Source organism: Myotis lucifugus, unplaced genomic scaffold (genome assembly GCF_000147115.1).
Source record: "Myotis lucifugus unplaced genomic scaffold, Myoluc2.0 scaffold_694, whole genome shotgun sequence".
Taxonomy (NCBI): domain Eukaryota; kingdom Metazoa; phylum Chordata; class Mammalia; order Chiroptera; family Vespertilionidae; genus Myotis; species Myotis lucifugus.
Genome location: NW_005871742.1, coordinates 180,843 through 198,102, shown reverse-complemented (window position 1 = coordinate 198,102; position 17,260 = coordinate 180,843). Strand labels below are relative to the sequence as shown.

At 44.7% G+C, this 17,260-nt stretch overlaps 1 protein-coding gene across 6 annotated transcripts in view; it reads right to left on the bottom strand.

Annotated features, from left to right (window-relative positions):
• The window catches only part of SFI1 (SFI1 centrin binding protein), a 42,574-nt gene extending 25,534 nt beyond the window's left edge, over positions 1 to 17,040 (bottom strand). For 2 of the 6 annotated variants that reach the window (XM_014447685.2, XM_014447688.2), the window contains exons 1-8: positions 16,901 to 17,040; positions 15,639 to 15,771; positions 12,583 to 12,744; positions 10,802 to 10,873; positions 6,202 to 6,312; positions 4,339 to 4,433; positions 2,702 to 2,819; positions 1,234 to 1,336 (exon numbers count right to left, since the gene is read on the bottom strand). In XM_014447685.2, coding sequence (XP_014303171.1) covers positions 1,234 to 1,336; positions 2,702 to 2,819; positions 4,339 to 4,433; positions 6,202 to 6,312; positions 10,802 to 10,873; positions 12,583 to 12,744; positions 15,639 to 15,661 — 684 coding nt within the window. In that variant the 5' untranslated portion in view covers positions 15,662 to 15,771; positions 16,901 to 17,040. Of the gene's footprint in view, positions 1 to 1,233; positions 1,337 to 2,701; positions 2,820 to 4,338; positions 4,434 to 5,408; positions 5,843 to 6,201; positions 6,313 to 10,801; positions 10,874 to 12,582; positions 12,745 to 15,638; positions 15,772 to 16,900 lie in introns of those variants that run through there. The other 4 variants (XM_023746554.1, XM_014447687.2, XM_023746555.1 and 1 more) reach the window with 4 other exon arrangements.
• Between the last annotated feature and the right edge of the window lie 220 nt (positions 17,041 to 17,260).

The window sequence follows — 17,260 nt, the reverse complement described above, 5'->3', positions numbered from 1 at the left end:
GCGCCCTCCTAGACACACACCAACAAGCAATTCTTGGACACCAGTAGGGTGTCCAAGGTGTACAGCGACATTCAATAATTTATTAGTTTCAAGTGTACAACATAGTGATTAGACAACTCAATTCTGACACTATCTACCCAGAGGTAGCAGCCAACATTGCCGCCAGTGGTCAATATGTCTACAATGGCTGGTAAGTCCTCAGAAAGTATGTGGAGAGAGACACGCTTCGGTTGGAACGTGGGAGTGAGCAGAAGAGAACACGAGGTGCGAGGGCTCTGGGCCCACTTAGCTGCTTAGAGCTGACTCTTTTTTCTTTTTTTAATTTTTTACATTTATTTCACATCATGATTTCTTAGTCCTTATTAAGTTGATACAATTTGGGGACATAAATACTTCCTCTTCCCTTTTTTGTTGCATATGCATTAGTAGGGGTAGGAAGAGCAGAATATTAACAGAATAGGCCAGGGAAGAGGAAAGATAGTGTCAAAGAGAAGAGAGTGTTTATATGAACCCTTCCATAAGCAGTTCCAACCAACCATGTACAAAGTTGACCCCATGAAGTGTTTTCTTTCCATGTGGACTTCTGAAAGCATGAAACAATTTGAGATCATATTCAACATATATTAATTATACAGCATCGTGGTGCAAGTTTCCTATCAGACATGATGAGTACATTGGAGTTGACTCTTAAATTTAGCTCAGAGCTTCTTGTTTTTATTGCCTTTTTAAAAGTTTTTGTTTGTTACTGCACTTTTTAAAAAAATCCTAACCTGAGGATATGTTTTTCATTGATTCCAGAGAGAGAGGAAGGGAGGGGGAGAGAGAGAAACATGGATGTGAGAGAGAAACATAGACTGGTTGTCTCACACATGTGCCCCAACTGGGGATCGAACCCACAACCTTTAGGTGTATGGGACGATGCTCCAACCGAGACACCTAGCCAAGGCTGAATTTCTTTTTCTTTAAATTACAGTGACATTCAATAATTTATTAGTTTCAGGTGTATACCATAGTGGTTAGACATTTACATAACTTACAATGTGAGCTCCCTGATACAGCCAGGACAATTTTTAAAAAGAACAAGAATAAAGAAGATCCCTTTCCATAGATGGAGACTTAGAGCTATACAGTAAGGTAAGGAGGAGCAGTGAATGGCTAGCATTCACCGAGCATTTCCATATTCCAAGCATCACCCCTGGGTGTGGGGCTTCACAACTTGGACAAAGGACTCACCTGCAGCTTGAGGCTCAGGGCCCTGTGCTTCACAGCTGAGGCACAGAGAGCACGTCCCACCCGGATCTGTCCCAGCTGCCGCCTCCACTCGCTCCACCACGCCCTGCCGAAGAGCACAGTGAAGATGGAACCAGTCAGAAAAAAGTCATGCAGGAAAGAGAAGGCTGGGCCTGACTCTCAGCTCGTCCCTCTGCCTCTTGGCACCATGTCCAGGTTGGTATGTTAGAGTCACTGCTAAAAACGTCAATCGAGACAGTCCTAAAGCTACCACGGAAGGTTTGGAAACTGATGGTTCTATGGTCAGATCCAGCCTTAGACAACATGCTCTGTATGGCTTACGAAAATATTTAAGAATATATAATAAATCATTGCCAAGATTTTAAAAACCAGGAGAGTTCACAGAATAACCTGCAAATAAAAGTAGCTTTTAGATTTCTAGTCCTGATGGATCCCTCCCTTTCCTACTGTCCGGGCCAGGTTTCATTCCAGTCTTAGTTTCCCTTCTGCTTATTTTCTAAAAACAGTAATGAGGATATGAGAGTTAGCAACCTCTGCTTTACAGAAACACACAATTTGCCTGGTCACTCCAACCCACCAAAATCTCTTTCCTCCTAACCTAGGCCATGCTAGTTGCGTCACGCACTTCAAAATCTCAAGCTATTTTACATTATTAGTTATCTTTTAGAGCACTCAGGGAATTATAAGTTCCCTGAATGCAGCCCTAGCACCCAATATTGTACCAGGAACATTTTAAGCCCTCAATAAATATACACTGAGTAAATAAAATCATGTAAAAATAACCATTATAGACTCTAGTAGAATTACATAAGAATCTTACAATATTTGCTGAATAAATTTTAAATCATTTCAAAATTATTTTAAATAACTTTCTGTATGTCCATCCTATGTTAAAATACAAAGTGTCTCCATGACAACCTTGAAAGATACTTAATGGTGTGCCTATTTCACAGATGAAAAAAGTGAGACCTGGAGAGGTGAAATGACCCAGTGATACATGTTGGGAGAGGGATGTGAACCCAATCCAGTCTCGCTGGAAAGCCTCTGCCTTATCCATCCTACACACAGTGCCCAGGTAGGAGCATGGGTTTGGCATCAGAAAAATGCGTTTACAACTTACATGAGCTCGAGTAAGTTACTCAACCTTTCTGAGACTTACTGTATATCTTAATCTGTACAAGAAAACTTCTTTTACAGTTTATGGTGAAGATTAAATGAGACACTTTACTTTAAAAAAATTAATATACACACATACTTAATACAGGGTTTAGAACATTGCGCATAATCAATTAGTGTGACGATTATGCAAAAACCAGTGATCTTATAGTTGAACTTGTTAATATTTATTAGGTATCAATTATGTTCAAAACTATTTTAAGGTGGGTTTTTATGCTGCTTCCCGGAGATAAAATGATCGTTGCTCAACTGCAGGGCATCTGAGTGCACTCACCACAAAATGCTCTGCTGCCTAAACTCCAGGGCGGTGGTCTGCATCTGAAATTTGGTTCTTCGAAAAACCACGTAGATCAACCAGGACTTCCAGGCCCGTCGAATCTTTTGCTTTGCATCTAGATGCACCAAAGAGATTTTCAAAAAGAGGGAGGGGGAGATGGGTTACTCTGGGTTATGGTAAAACTCATGGGATTCTGTACTTCTCCCTCCTCTGAATGTCTAAATTCCTCCAGGCTTCAAGTGCCCCCTGCTGGAAAAGTCGTGAAGTTCCACAAAATGAATGAAGATGCAAGAGGATGTGAAGAATGGTTATAGAAGTGATGACAGTTACAAAACATTTAAAGGAAAATCAATACACTGCCCTGTTCAGAAACACTTTTTTAAAAGCCCTTTATTTTTTAGAGATATGTTATGTAACATTTACAGATGAAATTATGTGAATAACACAGGAAGTAGAGGTGAGACTGGTGTGAGTTGATAATTGTTGAAGCCGGGTGGGTGTATGTACATAGAGGTTCCTTATTCCATCTTTCAATTTTGTAGAGATTTAAAATTTTCCATAATATGAAGTTTAAAGAGTAAGAAATCATGTTATAAATCTTGCTGTCTGAAACAATTTTAAAGTAGCATAAGCAAGACAAAAGAAAAGGCTACTATCTCTATCTGCTCGGGAAACAGAATAAGACAGACCAGTAATGATCCTGGAGGAAAGAGAAGTTAGTAGATCTGAAGGTGCAAAGGTCAACAGGTTTCCCTTTGTGGTAAATTCCATTTTTATTATGAAAGTTATCACTAATAAAGTAAACTTTTCTTTTTAGCATACAAAGGAGAAAATAAAATTATAGAAAGCATTTTCAAAATATTCTCTAAAATGTGGTCAATAGGACTAGAGCTATACTTTATATGTCATAGTTGTTGACAAGTCAACTCAAAATATGGAGACAAATTTAACATGTAGCTTCCTCAAGCCCACCGCAGGCCTCAGGAATCCACACACCCTCAGCAACAAGGTCAATAGCATGGTACTATGGCTTAGAGTTGGGTAAGAGGCCAGGTCTGAATACTGGACCTTGTCATTTATTAGGTAAGTAACCTTGCATAATTAGGTAAGTAACCTTATCTATTAAATGATGCCTCCTTAGAGATATGTTTGCAAAGAGTAAATGAGATTATCTATGAAAAGTGTCTCCAATAAATGCAAGCTGTTATGTTCTGCGCATGTATATCCCGGGAATCTGCATTCATCGTCTCTACCAAGAGTCTGATGACAATTTGAGGACCATTCCTCCCTCAGGCCTACAAGTGCCTGCAGACTTTTCATCTAACAGTGAAAGAGTGGACACTCCCTGAGGTCTGTGGACACGGTCTGAAACAATGTCACATGCCAGGAATAACTTGTTTAACAAAAGAAAAATTGATAAATTGGACTTCATCAAAATTAAAAGCTTTTGTTCTGCAAAAGATAGTGTTAAAAGGATGGAAAGACAAGCCCCAGGTGGGAGAAAATATTTGCAAAAGGGGGAAACTATGAATTTGTAGGGGCAGAAGGTATTGCTCCCAAAAAATAAAGTCTTAATAAAGGAAAATAAAAGCCAATCTGGGCATTTCCTTTAGACGTGCACTTCCGTTTCTCACCGTAGTTCTCGGCTCTCGTGTACTTGTTCCTCATGTCCTGCTGCTGGTGCACGTAGGTCCTCCAGGTCTGGAACATCAGGCTGTACAAGTAATACCTGAGGAGCCAAAAAAGCAAATGGCATTTCTTTATAACAAACAATTCCTCATTGATAGGCTTGGTCTGTACTCAGGAGAAATCACGATGGACATTTCCGATACAAAAAAAAGCCATATCTTCATCCTAAGCTAAACTTTCATTGCCTCTGATCACAGTGAAATCTACTGTCCTTGACAGAATGTTGCTCTCCACACCTGACGGTGTCACTGAAGAAAAAAAGCCCAATTTTTCCGAGAATAACTTCACCTTCAGCAGCCATAAAGCCATATTTGGAATGATAGGCATATTTTAGTCATCTTTCTTAAAATATTTTTTAAAATATATTTTTATTGATTTCAGAGAGGAAGGGAGAGGGAGAGATAGAAACATCAATGATGAGAGAGAATCACTGATTGGCTGCCTCCTGCATGCTCCCTACTGGGAATCAAGCCTGCGACCAGGGCATGTGCCCTTGACCGGAATCGAACCCTGGACCCTTCAGTCTGCAGGCCAACCCTCCATCCACTGAGCCAAACCTTAATATCCACAGTATGTAAAATATTACTTCTCCTCTGCACTAAAACTTGGTCAATGACATTTTCTTTCTTTTCCTTCTCAATACATACACTGGACACATTCAAACTGTCAGTCCCTCCATATTTTCACTACCCCATTTCCTTAGACTTGATTTTTCATACTATACCAGCTTTTAAGAATTATTCAGCCCTGACCAGTTTGGCTCAGTGGATAGAGCGTCAGCCTGCGGACTCCAGGGTCCCAGGTTCGATTCCAGTCAAGGGCATGTACCTTGGTTGCGGGCACACCCCCAGTAGGGCGCGTGCAGGAGGCAGCTGATTGATGTTTCTCTCTCATCGATGTTCCTAACTCTCTATCCCTCTCCCTTCTTTTCTGTAAAAAAATCAATAAAATATTTTAAAAAAAGAATTATTCAGTACATCTATTTTATCAAAAATATGTAAATCAGAACTCCTACCCCAAAGAACCTAAATAAAGAAGTGACTTTTTTCCCCCAGAGAACTTCAGTCCTTAAGGACTTAGCTCCTTCCGTGGGCTTTGGTGGAGGCGGTGGGGCAGCACCCGCAGGTCTGAATCAAGGTGGCGGGGGGTTGGTCCTTCCGGGCCTCACGAGGACGATTCCTGACCACCTCTCTGTGAAGGCACAGCTCACACAGCCGTGTACTTTCACATGCAGCTTGGGAAGCACATAGGCAGAAAGACACTTGCTTCAGAAATGTCCCTAATGGCAAGGGCCTGCACTATGTTTCAAAGGACAACTCCTTGCCCGTGGGCACGCATTGGGTGCAGGTGGCGTGCCTGCACATGGCCACGGCCTTTTGGTAAAGGCCATTGTTCCTTCTTTTTTGGGAAATGTAAACAAGGGCCTGAGGGCGAGAGTAAACACCATTTTAAACAATGTGTCAGATTTATTGGGCATATATTTTCTCCTATAATCAGTATAAATTAAAACAACTTACGTTAAAGAACAGAATATTCTCAGAATAAGAAATTATAAATAAGTGAAAGCCAAGCAGAAAACCTTATTCAAATCACTAGCATGACCAGCACATAATGGTTATTTGAACTAGAGGAGCGGTTCTCATGCATGCGCCCTAACATGCACGTGTGCTTGGGTTTAAAGTAGGATTCTGATCTTGCGGATTCTAAAACAACGATTCAGAACGTGTCTCTGTTTGACCATAAACATGCCAAGGAATTACCTGATAATGTGCATCACTAAACTTGAAGTCACATAAATGAAATCTGACCTGTAGTAACAGTCTGCTCGAACACAGAGCTTCCACTCCCGCTGGGAAACCCACCACTCTCCTTTCCATTCTTCAAAGACCTTCCGGAGCACCCTCTGCTTATAGTAACACCTAGGGCAACGGGAAAAATCAGGGGGACATGAGGATATTAAAGCTGATCTCTAGTCCCAAGTCAGTTTCATTTTACCATTGCTTTCGCGTAGTAAAGTGTGGCTCATTATTTGGTAACACCAACATAGATTAAAAATAGACATTTAACTTTTTCAGATCAAAACCGTATATTATAGATCTTACCAACTAAAGGCATTAAAGTAAAATAAAAATCTGACTTTTCAAATACCATACTGAATTGAGAATTATTCTCAATTTTTTTCATGCACCAGACTAAAAATATTCTTGAGCCCTGGACAGTATAACTCAGTTGGTTGGAGCATTGTCCTGTATACCAAAAGGTCACATGTTCAATTCCCAGGCAGGGCACATACCCAAGTTTTGGGTTCGATCTCCACACTGGGGGGGTGAGGGAGGGGGGAGGAAAACAATAATCAATGTTTCTCTCTCTTTCTCTTCCTCTCTCTTTAAAATCGATAAACATATCCTCAGGTAAGGACCTGATTTGATGTAAAGGGAACCCAAGTGATGGAATCCTAGCTACAGGAGGAAGTTGAGGCAAAAAGATTTTTTTTTCCCAGAATGGGAAAAATGACTGAATGTGACCCATTAAAGAGGGAAAAATTGACGATGCAAAAAAAAAAAAAAGAAGAAAAAAAACAACACTTGCTACATTGATGGCCTTGAGTAGGCACAAGGGGAATATCATGCAAAAGTCAAGGATTTTGCCACAAATGAGAGCATGGACAGTTCATCTGCCCACCAGCTGGGAAAGCAGGCTACATGGGACAGATGCTGACACTGTGTAAATATAGTGGAGGTCTCTTCTGCTGCTTCTAAACCCGGAAACAAGGACACTAGCTACAAATGAGGAAGAAATACTGATTAATAATAAATGGACATGCCTGTTTTATCTACTTCCCAAGTTAGACAAATTTTGCTCAGATCTTCTCTTCAGAAAAACAGGGGACTACTTCAGATCTAAGACTGCCTTATATATGGACACTTACTGTATTATTTTTGCCCTACTAATTCAGTGGTCATTTTGGTTTAGTTTACTGATAAAACAATTCCAGTTTATAAAAATTAAAGCATTCTTTAATGGCTATATTCTATAGTTTCTGATATGTCATTCCCCTCTAATATTCCTAAATGTGAGAAATAGGTAATTCAATATGAAAAAAGACAAAAAAAAAAAAAAAGAAAAATCAATATGTCCAAACCTCCCCAAAGTAACAACCCCCTTGACCTAAAAAAAGATTGCAGCCTGGCCAGCGTGGCTCAGTGTTTGAGCACTGATCTACTAACCAGGAGGTCACGGTTCCACTCCGGGTCAGGGCACATGCCCGGGTTGCGAGGGGCATGCAGGAGGCAGCTGATCAATGATTCTCTCATCATTGATGTTTCTCTCTCTCTCTCCCTCTCTGAAATAAAATAAAAGACTGCAAGTTGAAAACCACCACTCCATCACAAATTTCTAATCAATGAAAACACCGTATCAGAACTAATTCTGGTAGATGCCCAAAGCCATAACTTATCCCCAGATCAAACAATTAGCTCCGATCTGGGTGACAACCAAAACTCAGGTCTCCTAAACTCCCGTCCAGTATTCTTTCCCCTATACCCGGCCACCACTAAAGAGCAGAAAAAGTAGAGAGAGAAAGCAGTGTGACAAACACCGGTCAATGGCTAACCCAACACCAATACTGCACTTCCTCATGGGCATCTATTACAGAGGCAGCCTCCTCTGTACCCTCAGGTGGCCAGTGACACACTCTGACCAAGGAGGCCGAGCAGAATGCAGCTGGGGGCTTCCAGGAGCACTGTGCTTTCCCGATAGGGACAGGTGGAGCCGATACCACCTTCCCCCTCCTTCCTGGGTACAGCTAGATCGGTCACCTTGCAATTATGCGGTGTCACCTCTGAGGACAAAGGGCCAACACGCTAAGGATGGTGAACTAGAAAGGTACTAGAAACCCAAGTCTTCGATGGCATCGCTGAACCAATACCAACCTCCAGACTGCTTCTGAGAAAAAGTAAATCCCAGTTTAAGTCACTGCCAGACTTTCTCGAGTCAAACACATTCCTAACTAAAACAATCAGCATTTCCCAAACACTTGGAATATAAGTTGATATTATTTGAAAAGAGATTTCCAGTTAAATATGGGTCAAATTTAAGTTAAATAAAATTAAGTAGGAAGAGGATTTGGGGAAGATGGTGAAGGTGGCAACGTTTTTCAATCTCTGAATCCCCATAAAACACACAGAGCAGCCAGGTATCAAAACCAAAAACTCATGTATCAATTACAACAAAACTAAGTGACGAGATATCCTCATGAATCCAAAATGCAAGCAGGAGAGGGCAAATGACTCACAGTCAAAACAGTATTAACATTTGTACAGACAAAAAAGGAGCAATGAGGTGGCATGTGAGGAATGTAATAAAAGTTATGTTGCCCAGCCGGCGTGGCTCATGGTTGAGCATCGACCTATGAACCGGAGGTCACGGTTTGATTCCTAGTCAGGGCACATGCCTGGGTTGGGGGCTTGATCCTGTGTGGAGCATGCAGGAGGCAGCCAATCAGTAACCCTCTCTCCCCCTCTCCCTTCCTCTCTGAAATCAGTACAAAATATATATATATATATTTTTAAAAGTTATGTGAATGGGATCTCTCCTTCTCTCTCAGCAAACTAGTACCAATTTCTTCTTCCTTCTTCACAAGTTCATGGATAGAAGATTCATTCTTACCCTACATCTTAGCAACTTCAGCGTACTTTCTTGGGTTTTTTTTCCTTATTAAGTCAATAACTTCTACCTTTTCACGTAAAGGAAGCACTGTGGCTTCTCTTTGGCATATCCAAATTGCCAACATCACTTTGGGGCCATTATTAAGTAAAATAAGGGTAAGTTGAACATGAGCACTGTGATATCGCAAGTTGATCTGATAACTGAGATGGCCACTAAGTGACTAACAGGGCGGGCAACGTGTATCCGATGGACACTCGGGATAAAGGGATGATTCACTTTCTGGGCAGGACAGTACGAGGTTTCATCATGTTACTCAGAATGGCGTGCAATTTAAAACTTACAAATTGTTGATCTCTGAAATTTTCCATTTAATATTTTCGGATCTCAGTTGACCACAGGTAACAAACTGCAAAAAGCGAAACTTTCACAAATTAGGGGGACTACTTTATATTCTTTTTTAAAAAAAAAAACTGATTTTATTTATTTTTCTTTTTTTATATTCTTATTGATTTCAGAGCGGAAGGGAGAGGGAGAGATAGAAACATCAATGATGAGAATCATTGATCAGCTGCCTCCTGCACGCCCCTTCTCCCCGCCATTGGGGATCGAGTCCACAACCTGGGCATGTGCCCTTGACCGGAATCAAACCTGAGACCCTCAGTCTGCAGGCTGATGCTCTATCCACTGAGCCACACCAGCTATAGCTGTATATTATACTCTTCAGGACAGTCCTTAAAAGAAAAAATATATAACTTCTAAGCCAACATGAATAAAAAAAATAACAAAACAAGAGATTTCTGATAATGGCAAACTAGATAATTCAGATCAATTCTCCTACTGAGGACAAGAAAAGCAGATCAAAAAAATTATTTGAGGGCACTAAAGAGCTGCCAAGGCAGTGAAGAAGGACAGGGCCACGGTGCAGAAGGGAGAGCTGAGGTGAGCGGCCCCTAACCCCTGCAACTGGGATGGGCTGCTGCCACACTGGGAGCATCGCTGGGCACAAGGAGATGGGAACAGTAAGGCCCCACAAGGTATTCAAAGGAAAGGTTTCAGAGAGCACACACAGGACAAAGCTGCTTGAGAGACCTTGAACCAAGAGGCCTTGGGAAATGTTCCAGGCTGGGAAAGCCAGGCTCAGAAAAGTACAACGGGAGAGAGGGAAGGAGGCGAGAACCCGTAACATTTGTTTTTTAAAAAACGCTTATATTCTCAATGGTTGCCATTCTCCCTCTAAAAAATGCCCTACACTGGCCCCTCCTCTCCATCCCCACTACCTGCTGCACAGTGTCCCTGACCCGGGGGCGCCCCCTTGCTGCCCACTCTGGACGTGGCAGCTAAAACTATCAACCAAAACCCAGAGCAGTGAGCGGTGGATTATACCAAGTGAAGCTATGGCAGAGGGACTTTCTCTTGACTAAAATTTCATTCCCATTGCCAGTACCAACGTTTTCCGTAGAACAAGTCAATGTGTTCATCTTGCCCTTCAAAGGGCTCACTGACTCTGGGCAAATACCTTTTTTCCCAGAGGCTATTAGCTGTCCTGGTTTCCTTTCTGATTCTTTCGTACACTCATTCAGTCAAACTAATATGTATTAAATTACCCCTTTATTATATGCCTGCTGGAGGCCGGGGAAGGAATGTTACACACACCATAATAAATGTTATGTGTGGGCTTAATATAAAAACAGAAGCCCAGAATGAATGCAGTGGAAGCTCGGTGTTCCGAGCTAATACTACCTGGCTTTAGAGGGAAATACTCTTCCAAAAGTTTTTCGAATCCACAAATACAAGAACTTCCTGGCCACACATCTGAAAGATGAAAAGAAAGGACATGCACATTTTAAAACTCCATTTGGCCTATTTCATCAGTTTTCTGGAAAGGAGAGGGAAAGTTTAAGGCCCCAGAGGGAGAGAAATGCTAGTGTGAGTCAAAAGGTGAATCATGGCTAATCTTGCATCAAACAGAGCGTACGATGGGACAGATTTATAAAGCTAAAATCAAGCAGATTTTTTAAAAAATACTTTCAGTTTAAAGTATTTTGTCAATGAAGACTTCAGCCCAGCCAGTGTGACTTAGTGGTTGAGTGTCGACCTTTGAACCAGGAGGTCACGGTTTGATTCCCAGTGGGGCTCGATCCTAAATGTGTTAGATGTGCAGGAGGCAGTTGATCAATAACTCTCTCTTATCACTGATGTTTCTAGCTCTCCTTCCCTCTCCTTCCTCTTCGAAATATATATATGTATGTATGTGTCTATATATACATATTTAAAGACTTCGGAGTTGAGGAAAAGGAAGTACATGATAATGCTTTTGTTTGTATTATTCCTCCTTCCTAAAATGCCTGGCATATGCCCACCTACCCATCAAGGCGCATCTTCAATGCCTGCTCCTATGTGAACCCTTATTGGACCTTCCTCAACCCAAACAGGGTGAATGCTCTGTGCTCTCAGCACTTTATTCTATTCTGGAACATTATGCCACCAAATCACGGTCATGGATTTGCAGGGTGCCTCTTGTTCCCTCTGCCATGAGCTCCTGAGAGCAGGGACTGGGCCTTACAGTATCCCCAGTACCTAGTGCACACACAAAAAGTTGACTTTTCTCAGCTGTTAACCTCCAGGTTTAATTGGGAATGTTTTTCTTCCTCCTGCCCTTTACCTGGCGGATTCTTACATCATCCTTCAGGAGTTGGCTTAAACTCCGCTTCCTGCAGGAAGTCACCCCTGACTACACTAGCATGGCTGCCCCTGACACATGAACCTACCTCTGGTACCACATCCTCTCCTTTCACTGCACTTACCACACTCTGTTGTTGTGACTTATTTAACAGTCTATCAAGCATCCCTGCTCTTAAACTTCGGTCAGGTCAAGGGACCAGGAATGCCTTCTTCGCCTGGTATTGCTCAGCATCTACATAACACTGGCAAAGTGGGGAGCGTGCAAGAGGCACCTGGTACATTTTACTGAATGCATAAATGGATGGATGCCTTTGATGGCACTAATCAAGAGGAATAGAAAATAATCATTTTTCTTGGACCATGTTTAGACTTTTTTTTTTAGTAACTTACACATTGTGGGGTACTAACTAGAGAACGTGAATGAAAACACGCAATGACAGGTTTTATGTCTGCTGAGTCCTAAATATTTCTTTTTCTTCTGAACATTCTGCCATGAAAAGCAGGCATGAAGGTGTCCAACTAAATGAGATAGGAGAATAAGAATCGTCCAATTTTTTTTTTTACTAAAATTTATATTTACAGAGAGGAAGAGGGAGAGAGAGATTGAAACATCAATGATGAGAATCATTAATCAGCTGCCTCCTGCACGCCCCCCACTGGGGACCAAGCCCACAACCCAGGCATGTGCCCTTGACCGGAATCAAACCCAGGACCCTTCAGTCCCCAGGCCGATGCTCTATCCACTGAGCCAAACCAGCCAGGGCTCGTCCCTCTATTTTAACCAAGAAGGGAGAACAATGAGAAATTCACTGCAGGCAGGTGACCACTCACATGCTCACCTGATGCGCAATTCTTTTAACCGACCCCTTTGGGTCCCAGCGTGGTGCCCTGGATGGCCGGAACGAGGTATCGCACTCCGGATCCCAGGGAAGGCAGAAGACTTCTTGTTGGCCAGTATCTTTGGAGAATAAAGTTTCTTAACTGCACCATCCCTAAAAGACCTTAAATTTGAGGAGTAAGGGGGAACAGAATCAAATTATCTCTGCATGTGCTGCAAATACCTTTACACGTTTAAGTGAAATTAAATAAACTCTTTGAGACAGACAGATAACTATGCTTCAAGGACACCAAGCAGCCCAATCTCTGACAGAAATACCTGCAGGCTCTAGGCATCAACTGCAGAGCTACAGGGCACCTTGGAGTCATGAGTCCTAACATTTTAATGTCATTTTAAGAGTAACCATTTATAAATTAAAAACATTCTTTTAGCCCTAACCGGTTTGGCTAAGTGGATAGAGTGTTGGCCTGTGGACTGACAGGCTAAACACTAAATTTCTGACTTTTAATCCTGCTTTAGAAACATTAAGAGTTTACATTATTGGGGTGAACTCATGATTATCGATGTTTCTCTCTCATCGATGTTTCTAACTCTCTATTCCTCTCCCTTCCTCACTGTAAAAAATCAATAAAATATATTAAAAAAAACACATTCTTTTATATAGAAAGCAATTAGGAATGATTTTCAGATGTGACTTTTACAACAATATGAAACCACATACTTTTACTAAACACTAAATTTCTGACTTTTAATCCTGCTTTAGAAACATTAAGAGTTTACATTATTGGGATGAACTCATGATTTTTTAAAAATGTTTTTAATATATATTTATTGATTTCAGAGAGGGAGGGGGGAGAGAGAGTGAGAGAGAAACATGAATGATGAGAATCATGAATCAGCTGCCTTCTGCACACCCCACACTGGGGATCGAGCCCACAACCTGGGCACGTGCCCTTGACCAGAATCGGACCCTGGACCATTCAGTCCACAGGCTAACGCTCTATCCATGGAGCCAAACCGGCTAAGGCTGAACTCATGATTTTTAAGAAATGTGTGGCAGGTGCTCTCCCCTCCAGGGAGTACGGCCCTGTACTGTTCCCTTCTCCCTTTTCTCCTCCCTCCCTCCCGTCATGTATCCCCTATCCTCTAAGGCAGTGGTCTGCAAACTGCAGCTCGCAAGCCACATGCGGCTCTTTGTCCCCTTGAGTGTTGCCACGAAGTTTCAATCGCACTGTACGTGCGCGCCCGCACGTGGTGTTTTGTGGAAGAGCCACACTCAAGGGGCCGCAGTTTGCCGACCACTGCTAAGGGACCCCGTGAGGCTTGCAGCCAGGGGAGCAATGGACAGCTGCAGCTCGTCCAGGGCTAACTCCTTGAACCTAGCTCCAAACAATAGGCAGCTGCAGCTCGTCCAGGGCTAACTAACCCTTTGAACCTGCCTCTGACTTCCTAGTGAGCTAAGGCAGCCCACCCTAGGCTTTCCTGGTGCTTCTCCTATGCCCGTCCTTGTTTCACTGTGCTATGTTTTTTGCTGAGGTCAATAAATTCTTGCTTGCTTTTCTAAAAAAAGGAAGGAAGGGAGGGGGGAAGAGAGGAAGAAAGAAAGAAATGTATAGCAGAGCTCTACCTGCAGGAAATACTTGGAAGCAATGATATTCCATTAACAATGAGCACACACAGAGCTTAAACACTGTTTATAAAGTGCCATTCCCTACTAAAAGGAACCAGGGCTCCTTGGAGATATGATTTCAGCTCTGAAACAAGGGAAATGCAAGATGAGCCTGGAATACCTTTTTAGGTCAGAAGGTAAAGAAGTGTTCAAACAATGACGGGGCATGTGAACCATCTGTACACCACAAGCGTCTATGGACCAAGGCTGTCTCATTCACTGGGGTAGCCCCACAGAAACAAGTGGGTGCTAGTTTGATAAGGAACAGGATGTTAATGTAGTTTCAAAAAGTTATCTACACACACACACGGTTGCCCCTTTCAACTGCTAAGCATCAAATTCATCAAGGAAAATAATGGAAGGAGCCGCCATTCCTGCTTTTTGGATGCTCTAACACAGTGGTTCTCAACCTTGGCTGCACATCAGAATCACCTGGGAATCTTTTTAAAATCCTGATTTCTGGGCCTCATCCTCCAGAAATTCTGTTTCTTTGTAATGGGGTGGGCCACAACATTAGTAACAAAGAAACAGAATTTCTCGGAGGATGAGGCCCAGAAATCAGGATTTTAAAAAGATTCCCAGGTGATTCTAATGTGCAGCCAAGGCTGAGAACCACTGCTCTAACAGCTCTTCCAGATTCACCAACATACTTATTAACTCAGGTCCCTTTCTGCAAGAAAAATCCAGTCCCCTCTCAATGGCCAAAGCCTTTACAACCATCCAGGTTATAAAGCATCCAGTGGCCCCTACAGAACTCCTTCCTGGCCGACCCCCGGGCCGGGACAGGCTGCACGTGGGCGAGGGCCAGCCCATGGCCTGCTTCAATGTCAGTTTGCTACGGCCCAGTCCTCCTCTATCTGACCAGGACACACAGAGACCCACCGCCACCTCCCTCACCCGCACGGGGCCTGCAGGAAACCAGCGTGACCTTCACCAGCCCCGCCACCTCGCTGCGCTGCCGGGGCCAGGCTGCTTCTCCAGGGCGCCCCGCGAAGGCAGTCCTGTCCCCGTCCCGCCCGGGAGAGGACGGTCCAGGCTGTCCATTCACTGGGGCGGCCCCAGCACCCACTTCAGGGCCTGGCTCCAGCAATGAATCAAAATCAAAACTTTCACGATGGCTGTGCCACACACTCAAAACGGTTTGACTGTAACGTAAGGTATGAAATGTGCATTATACTCTACACAGTGGGTGAGAAACCAAAAAAATGAACAACAACAAAAAAATCCTTACCCAAACTTCCTATCACATCCCCCATGCATGAATTGAGAACAAAAACTTTAAAAAATAAAATCATATACTATTTTCACACACAAAATATTTACAGGCTTTTATCTGAGCCATCATTTCAGTTATTTTGTGTGTGTGTGTGTCAAGTCACATCACTCACCTGGAGTCAACCTTCCTCTCCATTCTTCACTTAATCTCTTTTTTTTTTAATGGAAATTCAACCAGGGGCTTGATATACACTCTTCTGAGTGAGCAGATTCTTCATGAGTCAAAGCCTTTATTTTCTCTTCTAACTACAGGAAAAAAGGAGAAAAGGAGGGGGTGTATTTTTGAGAGAGGACGGAAGAGAGAGAGAAAGACAGCAACAGCCTTTGGCTGCCTCCCCGTGTACCCCCGGCGGGGGACGAACCTGCGACCCAGGTACGTGCCGGCCAGAACCGAACCAGCAACCTCCCGGGGCGCGGACACCCCTCCGCCCTCCGCCCGCGGGGCCACGCCGGCGGGAACATCCATCACCCGCTTTTCAACACAACGACCCCGACCGGAGCGGCCATTTCCACGCAGAAACCAAGGGCCCACGGTGTCCAGCTACCAGCGGTTCTCAACCTGTGGGTCGCGAACAATGAAAGTCCATCCTGCATATCAGACATTTACGTGACGACTCATAACAGTAGCAACATGACAGTTATGAAATAGCAATGAAAATAAGTTTATGGTCGGGGGTCACCACAACATGAGGACCTGTATGAAAGGGTCGCGGCGTTAGGAAGGTTGAGAACCACTGAAAGCGGCCCCGCGGGGACAGGTGCTCGGTCCCGGCACCATTCCCGCCACGAAGACGATGCACCTGCGCGGAGGTCAACGAGGGGTCGGACGGCCTCGCGGCCGGCCGCTGAAGCGAAGCCCTCCTCGCCCTGAGGGGGGGCTCCCTCACAATGTGGGCCCGGGGGGCTCAGGGAGCCCCTGTGGTGTGTTTACACTCGCCCCTCGCCGGCTACGCAGCAGGGGGACACGGACGGACACGGACACACACACCCCCCGAATCGGAGCCTGGCACGGACGCGGGGCCAGGCACACGCCTGCAACGCACGGGACGCGCGGGAGGAGGCGGCGCCCGGGTCCGGCTCCGCGACGCTGACGAGCAGCCGCCGCCAAAACGACGCGAGCGCCGCGCTGGGCACGGACAGGCTCCGGGGGCCGCCCTGCGCGCCCTTCCCTCGCCTCCTCCGCTCCCCACCCGGCCCCGGGGGTGGGCGGCGTCACCTGCACTTCTAGACGGGGAGGAGGACGGGGAGGAAGCCGAGGCTGCCTCAGGAGGCACCCGGCCCAGTTCCGAGAGACAGGCGCGCGCCGGCCGCTGGGAGCGGCCCCGAGAGGCTGAGCCTCAAGAAAGCGGGGGGACCCTCGGACCCGGCCTCGTACCTGAGGAAGTCAAGCCCTCGCGAGTAGCGCCTCAGGCGAGTCCGGGCGGGAGCCGGCGGACGCCCACCCATTTCCGGCGCCCGCGCGGCCCACGCAGGCTCTGCGCTTCCCGCGCCTCGGCGAGCGGATCTCGCGCCGGCCCCGCCCACGTCTCCAAGGCGACGCGGCGTGCGTGAGGGACGCGGCGCCTGGGACCAGGGAGTTCGCGCAGCCGCAGTGCGTCAGGAGACACGCCCCCCTCTGGCAGCCTCGCACTGTCCGGGCGCACCTGGGTGGGGGGCGCGTCGTTCTGCAGCCCCCTAATTAAAATTATCCCAGGCTGATAACTACATTTTAAGGGAAGGATTCAGAAGCTAACAA